Consider the following 25,363-nt stretch of genomic DNA (forward strand, 5'->3'; position numbering starts at 1 on the left):
AAAAAAAAAAAAGATATACAATAAAAAAAAAAAAAAAAAAAGATATACAAAAAAAAAATTCAAGATGGAATTGTTGACTGCAAAATCTGAATATCTTCAGTTGGTCGATCATTAGTGTCCGTTTCCACAAGACCTACCCGATGAACAACACTCATTCCGGAAGAGACACGCCCAAATATGGTATGCTTTCCATCCAACCATTGAGTGGGAACAAGAGAGATAAAAAATTGACTTCCATTTGTATCCGGACCACTGTTAGCCATAGACAAAATGCCAGCACCTACAAAATGGAATTTAATAAAATTCAATTTGGTCATTATAATTAGACGTAAATGTTGAATTATTTATTTTTAAATAATTATAATTATCTACGGCATAATCAAGTTGGCATATTGGCTCTCATGAGATCACTGAAGTTAAGCAACGCTTAGCCTTGCCAGTACCAGATGAGTGACTATTTTAGAATACTAAGTGCTGTATGTAGTAAGCTATGACAGTATCTATAATACTTCAGGGAGTTGAACGCCCTCGCCTTGCACAATTCCAGGTCATTCTTGGATAAGGTGTAGCACCTGTTAACCGCTCTCTGATATTCCAGAGGGTTACCATACAGGATGTAGATGTAGCATTACAAGTTGATTTTTTTCTTTTTAGATAACTGTTATTTTATTAACCTACATGAAAAGAGCTATGTAAAAATGCTTAAAACCGTTTGAATTATGCTAATGCCATCAGTAGTTCAAAAGTTATAAGCATTTTAAGTGCCAAAATTTATGCTTTTTTGTGGACATTTTTATTTAGAAAAAGTGGGCTAAATTACAGACCTCAACATTTCAAGAAATTCGGTAATTTTGCCACCATTTATTTATTTTTCAAGCTATTCTCATGAAACTTGGTACTCTTATGTAAAATTGTGTGCTCTGTCCGATTATGCAGTCAAATCTGATGTATCTCTTTACCATAAGCCATGAATTATAAATTCAGATGTACAAATTTCTTCTTTTTTTTTTTTTAAATTGGTGCATGTTATCATACAGTGGGTGTCTATTCATGAACAAAACTAAGTACTATAGTGGTATTTAAATATATCCTTAATGAGAATAGGCATTTTCCTACCTCCTCACCAAAGGAGAGCTTAATCTGGTGTGTAGCCACTGAATGCCTAAAGAGCATTTATGGCCGGTATTTACTACTCCTCTCAAAGAAAAAAAAAAAATTGAGTAGATATGAATTAATCTCAGAAATAAATCAAAGAAAATTTTTCATATAGATTTTGTATTTCTGTAAAAGATGGAAATTCCCATAGTCAACCAGAATTTATGCATTTTGAGACCAGTCCAATTTTCAATTTTGTAAATCCTCTATATCTGGCCCAAAATATACTCCTATTTTCCTAGATGCAACCATAAATCATACTCTACATGAATCCTTGATGTAGCTTTCACAGTACCAGGATGCCAGGAATCCTGATAAACAACAACTATATATTCACCAGTTGATGGTCATTTTTATCATTTCTATTCTGTTGTTTTACTAAAAATTCAACGATGTAAACAAAGAAATAAAACGGTAATTTTTTACGTTGTTTCCACCTTAACATTTAAAATGATTACTTTTTCAGGTTTTAGGGTATGCTGAAAACAAATATCACATTTAAATTTTCTGCAAATAAGTAGTTTTACGGATATTAAGCAATGTCATTTCTTATGTTATCGCTGGTGGCCATCTTGTTACGCGTGGGAACAGCCCCGAGAAACTATGCGCAAACGCACATACCAAGATGGCCACCAGCAATAACATAAGAAATGACATTGCCTAATATCCGGAAAGCTACTTACGGAAAATTTAAATGCGATATTCGTTTTCAGCATACTCGAAAACCTTACAAGATAATCATTTTAAAGAAAAATGTTAAGGTAGAAACAAGGTAAAAATTTACAAAATGCATCACAATGAAATTCTTTATCGAACTGCTTAATTATTATTATTATTATTATTAATTAGATATCCTCAGTTAAAAAAAAAAAACGGATTTGTTTTACAGATTTGAAAAAATAGTCTTGACAACGAGTTAAAAAATAAGTTCAAGTTTCACGATATATTTTATTTAATTGTTAGGTGAAAGTACAGAATAGTTAACTAAATAACCTTCCCTCCCCATGTTAAGAATGCGTTTCTAAATAATAACATTATTTCAGCATGGTAGCATAAGTGCACAAGTACCTTTTATTTGTTATATATTTGTTTTTTTGTTTTTTTTACCACATTTTGTTTTTTAGTATTGTTTGGAAATAACTAAATAATTACATTATTTCAGCATGGTAGCATAAGTGCACAAGTACCTTTATTTGTTATATATTTGTTTGTTTTTTTTTTGTTTTTTTGACCACTACAAACACAATTCTACCTTAAGTACAAGTAAGAAGCATAAATAGCATGTTAACAGAAACGCATGTACTTAGCACATTTTGTTGTTTTTTTAGTACATAAGTATTAAAAGCATTAAAAACAACAAAATAGTATTGTTTGGAAATCAAATTTGAAAAACCTGAAAATAATTTGTTTTTTTAATTGACAAACTCATAATAAAAAAATGAAACTGATTTTTCTGCTTTCGTTTTGAAAGCAGAAAAAAAACTTTTTTTTTTTTACTTTTAGGAGAAGACAAATGAAGTGGCCTCGATAGCGAGCCGTTTTCCTCGTTAAGCAGATTTGAATTTCTTTAAAAGATAACATTTTAAAGAAATTTCCGCACAATTAATAATCATCAAATATTTACATATTATACATGAAAATAATTCTGTAACTAGTATCTATATGAAAATGGAGGATATATACCGATTTATCTTATCAATTTGGAAATATTCGTTGTCAACTTTGCTCAGTCGTAACTTTGCTTTTTGTAGTCGTAAAAATATAAATCAAAGTCCAGTAGAGATCGACTTCTATGCTTATATAGCCTGTAAAATTTCAGCCATATCCAATCAAATTTGACCCCGCACATATGTATCCAAACATAACGTATGAAATGTAAATATTGAAAAAAAAAAAACGGTTTCCCTTTTTGCTGTCATTTTTTTACTGTTTTTTCATTTTTAACGTGGAGCATAAAAACATTGAACACAAGCATAAAAACATTGAACACATAAAAGAAAAACAAATTATCATTGGAATGCTTATTCTATTATCTTTCCAGCAATGTAATTCTATTAAAAATTGACCCACAAATAAAAAAGATATGACTTGTTGAAGCAGATCAGGTATGTAATATTTATTTTCTCTTCAAACACAGACTTCATACCAACAATAACTGTCAATAACACTGGACCTATCCTTTTCTCTCTCCATGAGGGGCTGACCACTTCAGGTTAATACCATCAGCAAAATGAAGAGAAAACAAAGTCTTCTTTGAAAAAGGTGTTTTAATCATTCAATAAAATATTTTATAACATTATTTGCTTTGCTCAAAATTTTCAATGCAATTACACTATAATAGCAAAATTAAGAAAATGAAGAAATTGAAAAAAAAATAAAATAATGGTATCTACTGACTTCTTGTTTCAATTTCAACTTAAAGCAATGATATCTACTTAATTGGTATGTACTTATATATTGCCGCATTATTTAAAAAAAATTGAGTTTTCCATCTTTATCATAGAAATCGCTCATCATATTTCTTTGGGCTTACATGACATAACAAGGGAAGTAACTCAGTTATGCTAAAAACAAAGATTGATAATGCATAATTTATTTAAAGATTGATAATGCATAATTTATTTAAAGATTGATAATGCATAATTTATTTAAAAATTGATAATGCATAATTTATTTAAAGATTGATAATGCATAATTTATTTAAAGATCGATAATGCATAATTTATTTAAAAATTGATAATGCATAATTTATTTAAAGATTGGTGATAGTTACATTTGAAAGTCTACAGTTATTTTTGTTTTGTTTTTTTAGCCAAACATTTTATTTTCGCTAATTTTCATCAAAAAATGTTTTCTATAATAATTTTTTTCTATCTTACCATTTTTCATAATTTTTGGATATATTCATTACTGTAACATGGCAAGCAGAAACCATTAGTACATATTGAAATTCAATGTAACATGGCAAGCAAAAATCATTAGTACATATTGAAATTCAATGTAAAAAATTTCGTATTTCGCTATTATAGTTTAGTTGCACCAAATTTTCAAATTAAAATATTTTTCAAAAAAATCTTTATTAAATGACAATTTTTGAAAAAAATGTAGCTTTCATTCACACGTGTGGGACTTCTTTCCTTCTTTCTTAAACTTTTTCATCTTTTTTACACTTTTGATAGTTTTACGTTTTGCTGTTTATTCATTTTCTTTTCATTTTTTGTGCTAGTTGGTGAAATATTTTATTTCAATTTGTGGAGGTTTCCTTCATCTTTAACTCTGACTTTCTTCAGTCTATTTTCTCTTTTAAATTGAAACTTTCAATTATTATCTCCCATTTATTAGAATATGAAATCCTGGGGGGAAAAAACGAAACAATTTTAACACTGATTCCTTTGTTGTTAAGCTCAATGATTCAGGGGAGTTAACTGAGAATATGATTCAAAGGAAATAACTCTTGTCTGATAATATTGAGCTGCCAACATTAATTAACTTCTTGATATCATACCAATCTATTCGTTGTCTTTATTTTAATGTCAATCAATTGCACAAATAACATACCTGTATGCTTGAGTTCATCTGAAATCTCATCTTCAAAATGCTTTCCATAAATTGACGCACCACCTCGCCCTGTAAAACAAAAATAAAAAAAAAAATGAAGAAGCATTCACTATGTTATATTGTCGTCTATATATTTTATAGCTGCACTTTAACATGTACACACTGATGACTGTGGTTTTGGTAATCAAACAAACAACTTGTTAAATCAACAAAGTTTTATTTATTTTACAGTGAAGTATGACAGGAGAGAGTTGGGTTGAGGGGGGAGGGGCAGAAATGTGTCCGCTCTTCTCTCTCTTTTCTGTCTCTGACTGTTTTGACTTGTTTTTATAATTAAAATTCCATTGGTTGGAATTACTGTTCACTTATTTTCACATTCTTCATTTTATTGTTTCATGCTTTTTGTACTCCTGATCTCAATTCTTCAATCAAAATGTAGGGTTGACATCATCCCCAGCAATCCGATTTACATCTGGTTTTGTCCGTCACCTATGTAACACTTATGGTTTTGGTTTAATCGTAATAACTTTTTGATACATACAGTGAGTAACATATTAGTACTTAGTTCTAGCTGGGGAGGAGGAGAGGGGGCTCAGACCCTAAAGGAACTTTTCTTTCTTCTTCCACGTGTCAAATATCAAATAAATTTTGTATCATCATTCAACTAACAATCTATTCATCACAATAATTTATCATCGAATATGTATTATCAAAGTTAACAATTTCTTTTCTTTTTTTTTTAGAAAGCAAGCCACTACATATCAAGGCTCAATGGCCACTCGAGGATAAGGATTAATGAGAGTATATCATCACTGGGATAATAGTGTAGTAATCATTGATGGTTGAAATTGGGTATAATTTGATTATTTAAGAGGACGGCTTAACAAGAACTTGTTTACATTAGACTTGAAGACAACAATATTATAACCAGTTGGAAAGCAGGTCATTGGAACAGAGTTCCACAAGTGAGCAGTTCTAAGAAAAAGCTCTGTTCATGGTCACCTTATTTTAATAAATACTAATAAATCATTAAAAACAGAAACGTTTTCATCCAATTTATTCTTCATATTCATATCTTATTTCAGCTAAACTATCACATTCACCCTTGCATTACACATCATTGTTTTTTCTGCCTGCAAACATGTTACTACATGTGATGGCATCAACACAAGAATGCAGGTATTCCAATAATTACCTGTTCCAGTTGGATCACCACCTTGGATCATAAAATCTTTGATAATCCGGTGAAACTTTGTTCCATTGTAATAACCCCTACGTGCTAATTCAGCAAAATTCCGACAGGTTTTCGGTGCATGTTTCCAATAAAGTTCAAATGAAATGGTGCCCATTCTGAAATTTAAAAAAAAAAAAAAGATGGTGTTATTTTTAAAATTTGTGACAGAACCTTTTATAAAAATGCTTGCACACACCTAAAAATTTAATAAACAAAAGAATAAAAACCTTGAATTTAACTTAAAATTACTATTAAAAAAAAAAAAGAAAATAGCACAGTACCTTCTCTGCATAAATAACCGCTTTTTTTGTTTGTTTTTTCTTATACATATAATGTTGAAATTTTTTTTGTGCCAAAGTTGACTCAGCAGAAGCAGCAAAATTACACAACATAATTTTGCAATGAGAAGATGAAATAACCTGTTATAAATCCACCAATTAAGTGCACTTTTCAATGTTGTGTTAATTCCTGCTATACCAAAGTTCTAAGCTATTTGAGAATAAATTTCTCACATCTTTTTCTTTGAAGTGCAACAACACTCTTTCCTTTTCTTCTTTTTTTCTTCCAATTTTTTGCTGCTTGCTCGTATCTTTTTTTGCTCACTATATATCATATGTATAATCCGCCGGTTTTCATTGTTCGCCGGGTGTTGTCGAGTGAAACTCACGGAAAAACGGGATTTAAACTGCAGAAGCACCTATAAGTATAATTAGATTAATGGGATTCATTTCAGTTGAACATCTTCTACAAATATTTTAAAATCTTTGATAGAGGGCCAAAAATGTAAAAAAGAATACCTTAAAATTAAATTTATTGAACCAAACATTCCCTCTTTTTTATAAACATGTGTTTTTATGGTAGACAATTTATATTTCCACAATAATATGAAAACCTAGTAGTTTGAAAACATTAGTAGCCTTTTCGCTAGGAGCAAAGTGTAGTATCTGTTCTGATACTACACGTCACCTTTTTTGTCCTCAGTCAGTGAAGGAGAAATCCCTCATGACTGAGGCAATTTTCATTTTTATTCATATCCACAGTGTCCCTTTTTGGTGAGCTGGATTTTCCCATTAAAAACCGACCTTGTGTCTAACTTTGCCCTCGTGGGGAGGCAAGTAAATAGGAACAATAACAATGAAACATTCCCTCTTTTTTATAAACACGTGTTTTTATGTCCGACAACGTATATTTCCCCAATAATGAAAATGAAAACCACCGTAAGAATCGGTCAAAAAGTCAGTAATGAATAAAAATACTGATACTATCATGATATTATTTTGTGGGTTTCTATCAGTATTTTTTAGGTATTAATTTTTGAGAGATTCTCGGGATCCTAAAGAGATAGCATTAGGATGCCATCTTTGTTTTCGTTTTAACTAGGCACCGCCAAAAATGGCCGAAAAATCAAGTTGTTGTTGTTTTTTAAAACTAAATTACATTTATTAAAATCCATTATTTCTGAGTAACTTTTTTTTTCCAGAAAGATAAAACCCTGAATTTTATCATATAGAAAACAGAATAATGTAAAACTTTTTCTACTATTTTTAATTAAATTTTAAATGTTAAATTTTCCCAAAAAGTTAACAATTGACATTTTTTGTCTTGCACAAAAAACGTACATAAATATTTTTTAAAAAAGGTTTTTGAAATAATTAATTTATTTATTTGTTGTCTAACTAAGATTTAGGATGATTTTCTATGAGAATATGCAAAAATATTATAATATAAGTACCCGGATTTCAAATAATTCCACTTATTCATATAGGTAACCAGTTATTTCGCGTCGATCTAGAGTCTAGATCGACACTGTTTGCGTTTAATAAGAAGCAAACTATGGAAGACCAAACAGGCCAAAAAAACTTATTTTTCAGTAACGAAAATTTCAATGTATTATTAACACTGAGGCTGGCCAGTACCAGATGGGTAACCATTTGTATGAGTTTGGTTTTTAATGTGTGTGTGGGGGCCAGGCTCCCCAAAATGGGGGAGGGGCAATTTAAAGCAGAATTAAAAAAAATTATTTCAGCGCGTTTGGTCCACCGTAGTCGAAAGGCGGCAAACGTTTTCAAATGGGATCGAAAAAATGATGCTATTTAAAACTTTTAACTGAAGCGAAGCGCTCAGCCGTTTCACAATTAAAACACACTTTAAAATTTTTTAAAAGAAAAAAACGGGAATTGCAGAGATTTTATGTGTCGGTGGAGATCTTTGGTTGCAAACATATCGTAAAAAGTGAATATTTGCGATGAAAAAAAAAAGGAAAGGAGCATTTAAAACTACTTAAAAACACACAAAAAAAGACCGATAATTAGAAAAGTAACTGTTAACATATATGTGTTGTATATTTGATGTTTTTGGCACTTGTACAGTTTAATCAAGACATTAAAAAGTGAAAATATCGAGAGAAAAAAGTTATATTGTACGTATCCGTTTTGGACTGAAGATGATCTTCAGTCCAAAACGGATACGTACACTTCAGTGAAGATCTCCGAAAAAAAAAAAAATGGAGTAAATTTGATCGTTTTTTTGTTTTTGGTTTTGTTTTTTTTTTACAGCGGAAAAACACGTTGATCTCGAAATATTTTGAACATGTCACGGGGAGATAACTCAATTTTATAAGAAAATCTTTCCTACCTTCAATGACCCGGGTTTTGAGAGATGGATGCGAAAGCGTCTTTCCCTTTGTGATTGTTTTTTATACTAATGGATAAATCATGTGACCCTAGACCTTCTATAAAATTGTATGGGTTGACTAGCTTGTATGTTATTTTTTACCCCCATCTTTACAATCGGTTCACACCGTGTCTGAAGTTGTTCCTTTTCTTCTTTTTCCTTTTCTTTTTTTTCTTCTCTTATTTACAATTGGGACACCGTCTTGATAGTTCCTTTGTTTTTTCTTTTCTCAATCAATTATTGTATTGATAAAGAATTATTACGGGACCACAAGGACTAATACCTGAGGTCGCAACCGACGGCATCTGTTGCAAGAGGTAAGACGTTCTTTTTCTCTTTCTCTCTCAGCCAGTTGTCATTGATGTGTTAGGATAAATTTCTTAGCCTCAGACCTTGGTCCTTGATTATACCTTTTTTATAGCATCCTATTAAGAAGTCGCTATACATTGCAACAGATACTGTTTTTTATATTAGAATGAATTCTTTACAAGTTGAACAATCATCACGGTCATTCTTATTGGAAGATCAGAGAGTCACTCGTACGATGATAGACTTAACACTAGAAAATCTTAGTGGACTTGAACCTCTTGAGAGAGATGTATTAGAACTTCATAAACGAGACATTCTCCAGTGGCTCCAAGAGTTATTACATATTGACAAGAAAATAATGAAGGAGACACCATCGATTGAGATGAGGAGCTGTTTGACAGACAGTTTCACTTACAAAACCAGGGTGAATAAATTATTGTCGCAGTTAGATGCTTCCTTACCGGTTCCAGAGATCCATTCCCCTTTACTAACCTCAACTCCTCCCACTCTACCTTCCCCAGCTCAATCTGGCATTGAATTAGCGAAGCCTAAAATAACATGTCCAACATTTACTGGCGTTGATAAAACCAATAAATTTGCCCTGCGGGATTTCCTAACCCGTTTTGAGTTTTGCACATCTGGAGTGAGCTCAAAGAAGGAAAAACTCATATGCCTTAAGGCATATGTGATAGGTCGGCCATTTCATCTGATCCATCACCTGTCAGAAAATGACCATAATTATGATGTGGCCATAAATATTTTAAAGGAGGAATACTGGGACAGAGAAGCCATTAGGGAAGAAATTTTTAAAAGAATAGTGCAGTCTACACCTAAGGTGGACAAGTCTTATGAACAACTAAAGGAATATCTTTCCCAGGTTCAGTATGAACTTGGTGAGTTAGATTCAGACTATGGTTATGATTTTTTAGTTGAGGACTCCGGAAGTGGATGTCTGGTGGCTCATATCCTATTTGATAAGATCCCTGATGAGATAAAGGCAGAGCTCATTAGAGGCTCTAGCACACCATATCCTGGCTTGAACTGCATACTGCAGTATAGTCACGAAGTTATTAAAGCATTACTCCGGATTAAACCTATTTCAACTCCTAAGACAGAACTGATTCCACGGTTTAAGCCAAGGTCAAATGCTGTTTGGACGAGAAGCCCACCTAAAAATTCTGCATTACAAAGTTTTCACGCAGACCTAGACTTGGAAGACAAGATTCCTTATTGCAATTTTTGTGCAAGAAATGGACACACTAGTTCTCAGTGTACTACCTATCCCTCATACAATGAGCGCCTGCAACGCTGTAGGCAACTTGGATTATGTGAGTTCTGCACAGTTGCCAGCCATGATCAGAAAGCCTGTCCAGGAGTCAAGGGATTTAGATTCCCTTGCAGGTATTGTAAGTCTCGGAGGCATTATGCTTCTATGTGTCCTCAATTTGTACTAGAGGAAACAGAAATAAATACTAGCATAAGTACAAAACTTGGGGACATTCAAAACCTACTGCCAATGGTCAACATCACAATTAAAAGGGGAGCCTCCTCAGTTTCTCTGAATTGCCTTATTGATTCGGGCAGTCAGAGGTCATATTTCTCTGAAAGGGTTCTTCAGCACCTGAAGTGCGATCCAGACTCATGGGAGGAGGTGGCCATGGACGTTGTGACCTTTGTGGGGAGAAAACGCCGCATTTTCAAGCAGTTAACAGCAGTTGTAGAGGTCTTGCCAGGAGTAGCCCCCCAACTACCTATTCTAATTGATTGCGAATTGAATCTGTCTCACAAAGTACCAGACCTTCCTCTGGTTTGGGAAAACCTAAGAAAACTGAATTATACCTTTGCTGCAGAGATAGAGAGTGGCAGTGTACAATTGTGGGGTCTCATGGGAATTGATTTGATTCAATATATGCGTCCCATGAAGATAACACGATGCATGAATGGTGCGGCTTGGCAGACATCCGCTGCCATTATCCCCATAGGAAATACAAAACATTTTTTGCATGAGAACCAAATCAGTAAGATTGCTATAACTCCGGGAGCCTTGAGCTATGAAATTGACAGGCAGTACTATTGTAACGATTCTTTGGTTAATAGTATTGTGAATCCTGTTCCGACCTATGTGGATCCATTTGCCGACATTTTTGAAGGAAGCACTGTGGATCGGGGCTTGGAATGGATGTTTAGTCTAGAATCCTTGGGACTGCCTGACATAGAATCGGTTTCTGACTATGACAATCAAAAGATGGAAGAATTCATGCAAAACATAGTTTATAAAGATGGTCATTATTTGGTTAAATTGCCTTGGCATAAGGACAGGTTATCTCAGGTTCAATCTAACCATCATATAGCACTTAAGGTGCTGGACAGAGTAGTATTCAATTTAAAGAAGAAGGACTTATATGAGGAGTATATTAAGGTTTTTGAAGACCAAGAAAGAGAAGGGATAATTGAACCCCTAGAATGCTCCCCTCAGGAATACAAGCATTATGTGTGGGTTCCACATAGACCCGTGTTCAAAGACGAGCATACAACTACAACTAAAATTCGACCAGTTTTTAACTGTTCTTTTAAAACTAAGAACTCTGTCTCTCTAAATGATGCTGCTTATCCTGGGATCAACTTAACAGGGGACATGCTTGATTTAACTCTGCTTTTCCGAACAAATAGGTATGTATTTTTAGCAGACATCAAGAAGGCATTCTTGATGATTCGATTAGCTAGTGAATCTGATAAGAATAAATTTTGTTTCTTTCTGCGAAAAAATAATAAGCTAATGTGTTATCGTTACACAACAATCTTATTTGGGTTTAGTGCAAGCCCATTCATCTTGAATTGCATACTAAAATTTCATGCTGGGCGTTATCCTTTGGATGATTGCACTGGGATGTTACAGTCTAATTTTTATGTAGATAATCTGATTAAAACAAGCAATTCCTTGGATGAGTTAACGGGCTTGTATACACGAGCAGTAGAAAGATTGCAAGAAGGAGGATTCATACTCCAATCTTGCAATTCTAATCATACAGAATTACACGATTTAATGAGGAGAGATGGTACTCTTGTGAGTCACAGCTGTCCTTGGGAGAAGGTATTAGGTTATCGTTACGATCCTCTTACTGATACCATCAATATTGCTTCCTATAATTGTAACCCTGAGGCAGCAACTAAAAGGCATATACTGTCTGAAGCATCAAGGATATTCGATCCACTCTCATTATGTTTGCCGGTATCTATACAGGCACGTACTCTTGTTAGTGAGTTGTGGAAATTAGGTTTTGAGTGGGATGAAATTGTGCCAAGTGAACTTCAATCCAAATGGGCAGTCATCGCTCATGAATTGTCAGAACTTGGTTTTGTTACCTTCCCTAGAAAAACCCTGGACGAAAGAAGGGAAGCTGAATTATTTCTGTTTTGTGATGCATCCAAAAGAGCATATGGATTTGCAGCATATGCAGTCCAGGGGAAGGTTTCATCTCTGGTTTTTTCCAAGGCAAAGGTGGCGCCTCTTAAATCGAAGAGTTTAACAACTCTGGAGCTTTTATCGGCCTTCTTGGCCATCAAGTGCCTCCCGACTTTGTTGAAGGCCTATTCTAATGTAAGTTTCAAAAAGGTATTTCTTGCAGTTGATTCACAAATAGTATTATCCTGGTTGGTCACAAGGCGGACTAATAGCAAGAATGTTTTTGCCATGAATAGATTGAAGGACATTAGTCAATGGGAGGCTGAATTGATGTCTAAATTTGGTGTGGCCATTCAGTTTAAATATGTGCCAACTGCACAGAATCCCGCTGACCTTATCACCAGGGGTATTCCTACCTCTAAACTGAGGGCCAATTTGGAATATTGGGTTTCTGGACCGTCTTGGCTAAAAGACCAACCGATTTCTTGGCCTGAAAATCCTTTGAATTGTTTGAGCCCAGAAAGCAAAAAGATTGTATCTTCGATGGTTTGTGCTGTTTCGCACAGCCAGGAGGAGCCAGTTGTGCAATATGATAGATATTCTTCATTGTCTAAACTATTAAATGTCACCACATGTGTGTTCAAGTTTATTAATAGGTTGAGGAAAAGAGACTCCGACTTTGGTAAGATGGCTCGGACACACTTGATTAAAGTGATGCAGAGACAATCCTTCTGGGAGGAATTAGAATACTTACAAAATCCTTCAGGTAGGTCAATACCACCGAGAGTGGGAAGTCTAAACCTTTTTTTGGATAAGGAAGGATTAATTCGGTCCAAGGGAAGAATTGGGAAGGTCTCTGTATATGAATACGAGATAGTTAATCCCTTGCTTATTGCTAAGGATCACCATCTTACTAATCTCATAATATTGGACTGTCACCACCAGTGTAAGCATCTGGGTGTTCCTGCTACCTTGAATAAGGTCAGGTTATCTGGGTACTGGAAACCCCAGGGTAGGCAGGCGGTAAAGAGAATTTTATCAGGATGCTCCTTGTGCCAGAAATTTAACTCTATTCCATTTACCTACCCCAAAATGACTGATTTACCTAAACATCGGGTGAATATGATAAGACCATTTTTGCACACAGGAGTAGACTATACGGGTCATCTGTGGGTTCTGAGAGGTGGGGAGAGGGTGAAGATGTATATCCTGGTCTTTACTTGTTTGGAGGTACGGTCAGTTCATTTAGAACTGATTGAGGATATGTCTGTTCACTCATTCCTAATGGCCTTGATTCGATTTTCAAATATTTATGGGATTCCTTCGCATATTTATAGTGACAATGCTAAGTCATTTGTGGCTGGATGTGACATGATTCATGAGGTAATTGCTTCCAGTGAATTCAGGGAGAAATTGGGGACATGCCAAATCAAGCATGTTAAGATCCCTGTACACTCTCCTTGGTATGGAGGTGTATGGGAAAGACTGATTAAAACCATCAAGTCTTGCTTGTATAAATTAATTGGACGAGCTAGTCATGATTATTTCGATCTCCTGACAATTATTTCTGATGTACAAAATGCCATAAATGACCGTCCCTTGACTTACAGAAGTTCATCTGACTCAAGTTTGGAAATAATAAGTCCAAATCACTTTTTACGCCCTGTAGTAAACCCTCGTTTGATTTTGAGAATGGATGGGGAGGGTATTTATCAACTAGAACCTCCCTCTCGGAAACAACTCTTAGAGTCCTTAAATTGCAGGAATGATGCATTAAAAAGATTTAAGAAAATTTGGTACGAAGATTATCTGCTTAGTATAAGAGAGCATGCCCAAAGACAACAAAGAGGGACTTCACCAGTTGTTTGTGTGGGAGATGTAGTCACAATCAAACTCCCTAACAAACCTCGACCATTTTGGGCATTGGGTAGGGTCACACGTCTATTTACAGGAGATGACGGATTGGTGAGATCTGCTCAGATAAAACGAGGAGATGGCTCCTTGCAAGTTCATTCCCTGAAGCACCTCTATCCCTTGGAGTCGTCTATTCAAGAACCCATTGATGGACTTGATTCCTTGATGGGGAATGCTGATGACAATCTGAATGGCTGTACATCTGTACTTGAAGACCCTATTGAAGAGGGCACAGAGCTTGGTTGGATTTGCCCTGATTGTGGTGAACCAGACAATGGCAGTGCCATGATATGTTGTGACTGCTGTGATGACTGGTACCATTTTTCCTGTGTTGGTCTATATCGACCTCCACCAGAAGAGGAGAGTTGGCGGTGTGGAAGTTGCCTCAACCAGGATCCTTCATTATCCCATGATATGATGGTGGATAATTTATTAAATGATGCTGAACATGCATGTATTTGCCCAGGATGTGTTCTACCGGATAATGGTAGTCCAATGATATGCTGTGATGAATGCAATCAATGGTACCATTTCAACTTTTTTTTTTTTTTTTTTTTTTTTTACATAGGCATCACCACATTATCAAGGCCCAGAGGCCACTCAAGGATAAGGGTTAAAGAGTGTACAGTAGAAATTGGTCAATATAGTAATCATTAGTAATGAAAATTTGGTAAATTTAATAACTTATATGGAACGGCTCATCAAGAACTTATTTACTTTAGACTTGAACACAACCATATTGTAGTCAGCCGGAAAGCAGGAAAACGGAAGACAATTCCACAGGCGTGCAGTTCTAAGAAAGAAGCTTTGTTCATGGAATCTACGTTTAGGTTTAGGCACAGATAAAGAGTGGGGGAAATTATTGATAGTGTTTACAGCTAGACGAGTGTTTCTTGTGAAAGTTTGGCGAGGGGGGACCATAGATTGAAGCTCAGTTGAACACTTTCCATGAAAATAACGATACATCAGAGACAAACTCGCAACATCTCTTCTGTGAGATAGAGGTTGCAAGGAGGAGAAAAGGACATCTCCTACGAGGCTACGAAGTCTATTTTGAACTCTATCAAGGCAGGACAAGTCCTTTCTAGCAGCTCCTGCCCAGATGTGGCAACAGTATTCCATCCTTGGACGTACCTGGCTCTTATATAGGTAGAGAATAGCATCAGCAGTGAGATATCTACTGGATCGATAGAAAGATCCCACCATTTTTCCAGCGGCCTTGGCAACAGATTTGATATACGTGTTCCATTTAAGATCAGGAGTAATGGTCAAGCCCAGAAGCTTGTCAAAACTTGAGGCCTCTTGAAGACGAGAGCCATTCATTTCAATTGATGACAAATGTGGATTAGAATGTTGATGATGTAAAGAGAGAAGCTTGGTTTTAGATGCATTAAAAGTAACCAGCCACTTCTTTCCCCATTGTACTACGTGCTCAAGATCAGAGGAGAGAGAATTGGAGAGAACTTGGTCGTTTACTGTCTTAGATGTGGTACCATAAATGGTAGTGTCGTCAGCATAAATGTCTACAAATGATGTAAGGATATGATTTGGAAGATCACATGATTTATCCATTAGTATAAAAAACAATCACAAAGGGAAAGACGCTTTCGCATCCATCTCTCAAAACCCGGGTCATTGAAGGTAGGAAAGATTTTCTTATACACTCCCGTCTCAAGAGAAAAAAATAAATAAATAAATAAAATAAATGAATAAATAAATAGTAAACAGTGAAGTTGTCTGAGTACATTTTAATACAAATAACTGTTAATTTTGGGTCCAAACACTCAAAATTCTAAATTTAGATTCCCGGGACATGGATCCAACTTGATAAATTGAACAAATCCAAGAAAAATAAGTTTTAAGGGGTCGAAGCAAAACCCCCCCCAAAAAAACTGAACCTTCTGCGTAGGTATTCAGCAAGTTCCCCCAGAGGGTGAGAATTGGTACTGTTGGAATTGCCTACATTCAATTCACTAACAGTCCACTCTCAGAAAATAGGTAATTATTTATTTACCTCTCCCATTTTTTTTTCTTCCTTTTCTCTTTATCCTTTATTTTTATTTATTTACTAGCAGTTCAGCCGGCTTGGCAGTCAAATTTTGACAAAAACCGATTACGAAGCTTGCCCTATGTCTGAATACACTTTATGTTGGTTTGGAATGTTTGGACCGGGGATTGGCTGAAGGTTCAATTTTTTTTTTGGGGGGGGGGTTTTGCTTCGACCCCTTAAAACTTATTTTTCTTGGATTTGTTCAATTTATCAAGTTGGATCCATGTCCCGGGAATCTAAATTTAGAATTTTGAGTGTTTGGACCCAAAATTAACAGTTATTTGTATTAAAATGTACTCAGACAACTTCACTGTTTACTATTTATTTATTCATTTATTTTATTTATTTATTTTTTTTTTTCTCTTGAGACGGGAGTGTATAAGAAAATCTTTCCTACCTTCAATGACCCGGGTTTTGAGAGATGGATGCGAAAGCGTCTTTCCCTTTGTGATTGTTTTTTATACTAATGGATAAATCATGTGACCCTAGACCTTCTATAAAATTGTATGGGTTGACTAGCTTGTATGTTATTTTTTACCCCCACTCCTGAGTCTACGCTGCGATTATTTTGTAAGTCTGTTATCTCCTCTCTGTCTTTTTCCTCTTCTTCCTCTTCACTGAGCCGGATTTTTTTCTACACAATTTTTTCCCCCCTCCTACTGTTTTTACTGTTATTTATAACAGTTTTGTGAACTTTTTTAACCGTTTTTTAAACGGTTCGGCTATGGCCGCTTCTGCGAGCCAGACGCCTGTTATCGTCAATATGGAGACGGAGAACGGCGCAGCTGCAAACCCGTGGACCAAACCCCCGAAAGTCGACATTGACATAGACCAGTTCATAGAGAAGGCAAAACAATGCCTAGACAAAGTCACCAACACCGGACTTATAGTCGACATACCGAAACTCGAAGAGATCAACAAGAGATGCCTTACACTATTCGTCGTGGATAGAAAGTCCAAAAAAGTAATACGAGCCTCAGTCGACATCATCCTAAACCTACTAGCTAACGCAGGATTGAGACCCTTACGCGTCATCAAATGTAAGGGGTACAACACGTGGAGCGCTCTCTTCAACACCACACAGGAGTGCCTCACTATTTCCCAAAAGGGAATCATCACCCAACAACATATCCTCAGAACAGAGTACATGGGCAAGAGACGCACCACAGTCTCAGTTTTCCACGTCCCGCACCACATTGACGGCGAACAACTTGGTGCCTTCTTATTAAAATTCGGGGAGATGGTCCACGTGGAAGTGGATGAGTTCCACGGAGTATGGAGCTTTGACATACTCCTCAATAAAGAGGATTTTATGAGTATACCATTCTTCTTAGAGGTTGGCGAAGAAAGACTACCGATAATAGTGGCCGGCAGACGTCCCACATGTTGGAACTGCGGGGAAATCGGACACCTAACATCTGAGTGTCCACTTAAAAAACCCCCACCAAACCAAAAGAAAACTACAGGCCAGCACTTAGGAACCAGCATTCCAAGTATTCCCAAACAGCCAGCTGATGAAGCGACCAACGACATCCTGAAAGGAGAACCCTGGCAGATCGCTCCCGGCAAAAAAAACCCTGGACGCATCTCCCTCGACCAGATGAGGGAGGAAGCCATGCTGCAGAAAGACCCTGGTAGGGAAAAGTACCTCGAAATCATAAACTTAAAAAAAAAACTGGACCTTCAAAAAAAACAAATACCTCAATCCCCATGTAAATCACCTCCACCCAAAAACTTGAAGCTAATCACTAGTTCCCCCTCTACATCCAAAACTCCTTCCCCGTTCAAAATGCCTCCTCCAGTCACATCTCCCGTCCCTCCAAAAACACCCAAACTAATACCACTAAGCCCCATTAAGAAAAACAAATCCTCCATTCCTGTCCTAGCTACCTCTAAGTCCCCTCACAATACCCCTCCCACTTCACCTGATAAAACCTCGACTAACCCTATTAACATGGACACCACCCCCGCAATTGATATAAAGAAAAAAACCCTCTACCTCCCTGGAAAAGATATCTGTATATTAAATGCTGCTGCATTGAACAACAACAAAAATTTTAAAGGTGCTGACCTCAGCAAGTTAATCGATTTCAGGGAGATAGGGGGAAAGCTAATAGACACCCCCACCAATTTCCCCAATGCAAAACGGATTTTGACCGTTATTAGGAAGAAAGAAGAAGCCAAGGACCTATGGCAAATGCTGGAGGAGGCAAACAAGACCTTCAATCTTTCCCCTCCCATAGTAATATTCAAAGACTCTGACATAAAAAGCCTAAAAAAATGTTGTGTTGGGAGGGTCCCGGTAAAAATTCACCCCTCCCTGTATAGGATAGCAAAATTAACCTATCCTTTGCATGTCGGTGGTATCTCTCGTGACGGCCTCATCGATACTACGATGGGTACTTATTCCCTCACGAGAGCCGTCGACATGCTCACGACCGCGATGTTCGTTCCTGGTTCCCAACCCTAAGGCACCACCATGGATCTCAAGCTTGCTAGTTTAAATGTCCGAGGGCTAAGGGCCGACTCGCGCAAATGGCGCTTGAGTTTGGACCTGCAGCACCTCGGAGTGGATATCTGTTGTGTGCAGGAAACCCACCTTATTCCTGGTGACCATTTGGGTGCACTGTCTAAGACCTTTGAGGCTTACTCAGCGCACTATAATTCTCGCTCGAGAGGGGTTTCCTGGCTAGTTAAAAGGTCTCTAGATGCGTCGTGTGACCCGTGTTACTTGGATCCGGAGGGAAGACTATGTGTTTTGGATGCTACCATAAAGGGTAGGGCATTACGTCTTATTGGGGTTTATGCGCCCAATAGCCATTCTGAGCTGGCTGTTTTTTTTCGGCGGATCGAGCAGTTCATAGATGTTTCCAGAACGGTTATCTTAGCGGGAGACTGGAACGCCGTCCTGGATCCCGAGTTAGATCGATTTGGGTTAACATCTAGGGGAACTAACAGAGATCGGGATGCTGTTTTATTTCGTGAATTTGTGGATAAGTTTGATCTTATCAACAAATTCCGAAATGAAAAGCCCCGTGACTTAGTGTGGACTTGGACAGGTAGAGGCGGCTCCGATTCGATACAGCTCTCGAGCTATATCGACCGGTTCTTAGTTAGGCGAGTCGACGTAGGAGTATTGAATTGTCCAAGTTTCCACAATATAGTTTACTCAGATCACAGACTTGTTCGTGTACGGGTAAACTTAGATAGACCTAAGCCTAGATTAGTCGGTTACTGGAAGCTCAACACGTCGTTGTTCGATGTGAAGGGCTTCCATGACGGGCTATTACTAACCCTACAGCGGGAATTGACGGGGGCAATTATTGGGAATAGATGGTGGGTAAAAGTTAAGGAAGCCATTAGGTCCTTTGCTGCTGACTTTAGCAAAAGACTCAAACTAGATTCTAGGGCAGCTAAAGTGACACTAAAGTCTAGATTAGATCGGGCGGTGAAGGAGGGGGATAGTGCTAGCGTTAATATAATTAGGGCTCGGCTTGCCTCCCTTGCTGAAAAGGAGCACCAAGCCTTAGCGATTAGGGCTAGGTTAAAAAGAATGCCCCAGGAAGCAACAAACATGGCCGCTGAACTGCGTGCAGAGGAGCTTAGGCAAGCGGCTGATAGGCACATCGCTCGTGTCACATTGCCGGACGGGCGTACCGTGACCACAAACCAGGGTGTGCTGGAGGCGTTTAGATCCCATTTCCAGGAGCTTTTTTCCATGGAACCCGGTCTGTCATTAGAACAGTTTGACACCTATTTGGCTGACTTTTCTCGTCTTTCGACGACCGAAGCGGCTAGGTGCGAAGGTGGCATAACGGAGGATGAAGTCATTGAAGCCTTAAAGCGGGTCGGCCTTAATAAGTCACCGGGGATCGATGGTCTTCCCTACGAAGTGTATTTGAGGTTGTCGCACATCTTCGTCCCCTTACTGACGGTTTTGTTTAACTCATGGTTTAGGAACGGCTCAATCCCCAAGTACTTTACCATGGGTGTGATAAAGCTTGTTCGTAAAAGCAAAGATGGAGGGGATGGGTTAGGTAATTTCAGGCCCTTAACGATGCTTAACGCTGAGTTAAAGATTTTGGCCAAGATTCTCGCAAATCGTCTGCAGCTTGTCCTGGCTCGTCTTATTAGCCCCGAGCAAACGTGTGCCGTGAAGGGCAGGACAATCCAGGATAACTTGCACTCGATACGCCTGATGATAGAAAAAGTCGACACTGAGGCCGCGCTGATCAATTTAGATCAGTCCAAAGCCTTCGATAGGGTTGACCATCGGTACTTGGGGGCTGTTTTATCGGCGGCCGGTTTTGGCCCGCAATTTCGCTCTTGGGTTCATCTTCTCTATGCTAACCCCGCGGTGACGGTAGAAGTAAATGGGAAGAGGTCGAGACCCTTCAGTTTGTCACGTTCCATTCGTCAAGGGTGCCCGTTATCACCCATGCTATATGTGCTTGCGATCGAGCCATTTTTGCGCAGGCTAAGGGTGAATCCTGTCCTACGCGGAATCACTTTGCCAGGTGTGGATGCCCAGGCGAAGTACTCCGCCTATGTCGACGACGTAACTGTGCTTGTAACGAGCAGTGCTGAGATTAGTGTCGTCGGTGTAGAAATCAGATTGTATGAAACGGTAACAGGGGCCAAAATTAACTGCGACAAGTCTTCGGGTTTGCGCATTGGTGCCTGGAGGGGTATGCCCCTTCAGGGGCCCTTTAGTTGGAGCGATGGGCCTTGCAAGATACTCGGCGTCTGGTTTGGTCCTGACCTCCAGCTGGAGAAAAATTGGTCGGAGGTTCTGAAAGCGATACGGTCTGCAGCTTCACGGTGGATCAGTAGAAACCTTTCATTAAAGGGGCGAGCGGAGGTGTGTAATACCCACATCTATCCAATCGCTATTTATCGTCTATCAGTGCTTCCAATCCCGTCAGACACACTGCTATATTTGCAGAGGGCTCTTTTCAACTTCTTATGGCTTGGAAGGGCCCCTAAGGTCTGTCGCGATGTCTGCTACCTACATCCTTCTGAAGGCGGTCTAGGTATGCCAAACGTGGAGATTCGGCTATACACGCTACGGCTCTACTACTTAGATCGAATGTGCACACAAGATAGGGAAAACGGTGGCCTCTGGATGGAGGACACTAAGAAAGCCTTCCCGGCTTTGAGAGGGGTGCACTACTCCGAGGGGGAGGCACACAGGTTGCCCCGAGGTGAATGCCCCTTCTATCGCGAGTGCCGGCGCGCACTGAAGTCCCTCTTAAGAGTGAAGGAAAGCCTCTCTAACACTCTGCTGTTGTCCCGAAAGGCATTATATCGGGTTTTAGTGAGGGGATCCGTAACGGATGTCATCGGTGGGAGGCTCCCTTTGACGAAGGAGCAGCTCCGCTCAATCTGGCCTTGGGCGCCTGGGTCAGGATGCCTCACTAACGACGAGGCTTCCTTGACCTGGCTGGTAATTCGGGATGCTCTCTGGGTCGGTAAGAGACTCCACTCAGCTGGCTTGGTGGACTCGCCTATTTGTAAACGGTGCGGCGATGAGGACGAGACTTTATGTCACACCTTCGTTTATTGTCGCATCGTGACGCCGCTGATTGAGTTTGTTACAGGTCTCATGGTCCGCATACTAAACGCATCCTCATTAACTTTGGTTCCTATTAATGTCTGTAGCAATTGGGCTCCGACAACGGATAGGCTCAGAAAAGATTTGTGTTTGATCTTGCTAGCTGTGATGAGAGGTGTTATCTGGAACACACGTATGAAAGTGGTCTATGGATCTGAGGACTTTGCTCCCCTCGACCTTATACGACTCTTCCGTCATTATTTGAAGGATCGTATCAAGGCCGAGAGAGTTAGACTCTCTCCGTCAGACTTTGTTGAAAGGTGGGTGTCAGTTGCGCGTGTGTGTCGGGTGAGAGAAGCAAGTCTTGACTGGTTCTTGGATGTTCCTTAGGAAAAAGAATTTTGGGTGACAGGAACGAACGTCAGCCCTGACTCGTTTTGAGTCCAGAGTAGGTCACGATATAGGCAAGAGTAGGACCATTATTTAGGCTTCTTTGTTCATAACCTAGCTAGTGTGTGATAGCGATCATTAGGCCCCTTTTAAGTTTGTCCCTGTTTTTTTTGTTTTTTTTGTTTTTTTTTTTTAACCCCACTCCCCTCCCCAATTAGGTGACAGGTCGCTTGATTCGCCAGAGATGCGGGTTCCCTTTCGAAGTTTTCGTAAGAGGTGTTTTAAATAAAGCGTTCGGACCCGCATCACCCTTTCGACTGGCGAATCGGTGTATCTGCCATAGTTTAACAACGGGGGGGTCTTTTGTTACTAACATTGTAAATATTTCATTTATATTTTGTATATAAAATTTTTATCTTCCCAAACCCCCCTTTCTTAAGGGTTTTAATTAGGTTATCATGGTATGATGTTCTTATGGTGATTGATGAAGGATGTATACGCTGATGGATGTATAGTATGAATGTGGTATTATGGTGTAAATAGAGTGAAAGTAGGAACTAGTTAGGTTAGATTAGTTAGCACTAGTCAGAGAAGACCGTCCTTTCCCATCCCCCATCTTCGGCCTTGTGCCAAATTTTTCTGAATTTTTATTTGTAAATTTTCTGAAAATAAATACCTTATTTTTTACCCCCATCTTTACAATCGGTTCACACCGTGTCTGAAGTTGTTCCTTTTCTTCTTTTTCCTTTTTTTTCTTCTCTTATTTACAATTGGGACACCGTCTTGGTAGTTCCTTTGTTTTTTCTTTTCTCAATCAATTATTGTATTGATAAAGAATTATTACGGGACCACAAGGACTAATACCTGAGGTCGCAACCGACGGCATCTGTTGCAAGAGGTAAGACGTTCTTTTTCTCTTTCTCTCTCAGCCAGTTGTCATTGATGTGTTAGGATAAATTTCTTAGCCTCAGACCTTGGTCCTTGATTATACCTTTTTTATAGCATCCTATTAAGAAGTCGCTATAATTTAAAGCGCCGACGCTCCCTCCCCATCTTTAATACTAGCTTTTCTTAAAAATCGAATCTTTTGCTCGGTATCATAACAAATTGTTTTTCCGCTGTAAAAAAAAAAAAAAAAAAAAAATACTTGATGAAATAAAGTGAATTTTTTTTTATTTTTCGGAGAACTTTATTCCATACGGATACATACAATTTAAACTTTTTTCGATATTTTCATTTTTTAATGTCTTGATTAAACTATACAAGTACCGATGTTTGTACACTTTTTTGTTTGATGACTCAACTGCACAAGTAGTACCTAACAAACTTATCCATCTAGGTAGAAGAGTAACTTATCTCGCCTTTGTAAAAATGCCTTTAAATATAAATAACTTTCTACTCGATGAGTTTTCGTAATTTTTGGATATATTACTATTTTCGGCTTGACAATTAAGTACGTAATATTGTTTTGCTTAAAAACAACATATTATTTATTTTTAATCGATCTTTGTTTGTTATATATTTGTTTTTACCGCTTTTTCGATTTGATGTCTATTTTAAAACAAACCTAGAATTTATTTTTGTACAATGGTCTTAAATGCTAACTCTTGTGATAGAAAAAGAAAACATTAAGACTTACGTTGTTTCAAAATTAACATTTTGAGGTTGCCATGAAGACGAAGGCATTCCGTAGCCGGACATTTTTTTTTTTTTTTTTTTTTTGAATTCGCTCAATGATTTTGTAGCCTAACTTTCGTAGCCAAATTTTTAAAATTGTTTGAAATTCAAGTATGAGTTAATTTATACTTAAAAACAATTTCTTAAGTTTCCACCTAGCTTAATATATTTGTTGAGAAATAATTGGCTTTGCAAATACGACAACTGATTAGAAATTATTTTACGAAAATAAATACATTTATTTGATCTTTCGCAAATGTTGCCAATTTAGCGGTAAAACCGCTAGATTTGGAGATGTTTAGAATCCAGCTAAAAAAGAATTATTTTTATCGAGTTTTTTTTCTGCAAAATTTGGAGATTTCGTTTGGCGCTCACACACTCGCAATTTTCGAATCAGTTAACTTAATTTCTGTGTTTATTTCCTAGCTAGTCATCATATGAGATTATTCCTTAAGCCATCTTCCATACATCTTAAAGGCAGAACAGTAACAGTTGTACAATTTTAAAGTGTCCCCGAGTTTCCGAATTTAAAAAAATTGCCACGATCTCTTTATATTTTTGAAGTCTTGATAATCACTTCAAAATGAGAAATAAAACAAACTAGTGCTAGAAACCCATTTAATAAATGCCAAGGTAACGTTTATTGGGTGGGTTTCTAACATTTTTTTTTTTTTTTTTTTTGCTTTATTTCTTATTTTGAAGTCTTTGTGAAAACTTCAAAGATATCACAGCCATTTTTTCTTGTTCTTCGGTAGCACCCAATGTTATGTGTTTTTCAAACCGAATAAACATTTTATATTAAATAAAAACACTAAAAACTTATCCAGTTAGGTAGAAAAGTAACTTTGGTAACATTTATTTATTATATATTTGTTTTTTGGACAACTTTTTCGTACCTCTGTGGATTGTAATAGAAACCCAAAATTTCAATATTTTTAAGTATCCCCGGGTTTCTCAATCCTTATTGCTACAAGGTCCAATCACCTACGGAGTTTTGGTTGGATGCTTGTGTGCCAGTGCAGCGCTTGCGTAGTACGACTGCTCAAGTTATTGTGGTGATCGATTTTACAGTTAAGAAAGCAAAAATACCGTAAATGTCAAAGAAAAAAAGTCAAAACGCAGATAATTGTAAGAATAGAGATTGTATTTATTTCACATTCAATACTAGAGGAAATGATGAAGACAAACTGGAGGAAGTCGATAGATTGATGTCTGTGGAAGCAATGAGGTTGAAAGGACACAGAATGAGGTACCTGGATAGTAGTCGAGGATGGATAGACAGGAATGTATGAAATTGGAAAGGTTGACAGCAGGAAGAGTGGTGTGTCTGGAATCTCGACAACAGGAAGGGCTGGATCAGCAGGATTAAGGAAACCGGAAAGGTGAACAGCAGGAAAGGCTGGATTGACAGGAGTAAGGAAACTGGATCTTGGTGTAATAAGTTTG

General features: G+C 37.5%; 1 protein-coding gene and 1 long non-coding RNA gene across 2 annotated transcripts in view; one reads left to right on the top strand and one right to left on the bottom strand.

Annotated features, from left to right (window-relative positions):
- Window positions 1–5,726, top strand: part of LOC145252806 (uncharacterized) — a 63,096-nt gene extending 57,370 nt beyond the window's left edge. The window contains exons 2-3 of the long non-coding RNA XR_013863677.1: window positions 3,293–3,417; window positions 5,457–5,726. This is a non-coding gene — a long non-coding RNA (uncharacterized LOC145252806). The remainder of the gene's footprint in view (window positions 1–3,292; window positions 3,418–5,456) is intronic.
- Window positions 1–24,035, bottom strand: LOC145252805 (peptidyl-prolyl cis-trans isomerase-like 1). The gene is made up of 4 exons (XM_080112761.1): window positions 23,880–24,035; window positions 5,909–6,063; window positions 4,714–4,782; window positions 1–280 (listed from the first exon to the last, which is right to left on the bottom strand). The coding sequence occupies exons 1-4, from the start codon at window positions 23,939–23,941 to the stop codon at window positions 60–62; spliced, it is 507 nt and encodes a 168-aa protein (XP_079968887.1). The 5' UTR covers window positions 23,942–24,035; the 3' UTR covers window positions 1–59.
- Window positions 24,036–25,363: the final 1,328 nt, after the last annotated feature.

This window comes from Euprymna scolopes, chromosome 29, assembly GCF_053919585.1.
Source record: "Euprymna scolopes isolate OS-2025 chromosome 29, ASM5391958v1, whole genome shotgun sequence".
NCBI lineage: Eukaryota > Metazoa > Mollusca > Cephalopoda > Sepiida > Sepiolidae > Euprymna > Euprymna scolopes.

Bases quoted from the DNA above. Each gene is read 5' to 3' on its own strand.
- LOC145252805 (XM_080112761.1), bottom strand. From the start codon at position 23,941: ATGTCCGGCTACGGAATGCCTTCGTCTTCATGGCAACCTCAAAATGTT. The intron at 6,064-23,879 runs GTAAGTCTTAAT...TTTAAATTTCAG, and splicing joins AATGTTAATTTTGAAACAAC to AATGGGCACCATTTCATTTG. The intron at 4,783-5,908 runs GTAATTATTGGA...TTTGTTTTACAG, and splicing joins TGGTGATCCAACTGGAACAG to GGCGAGGTGGTGCGTCAATT.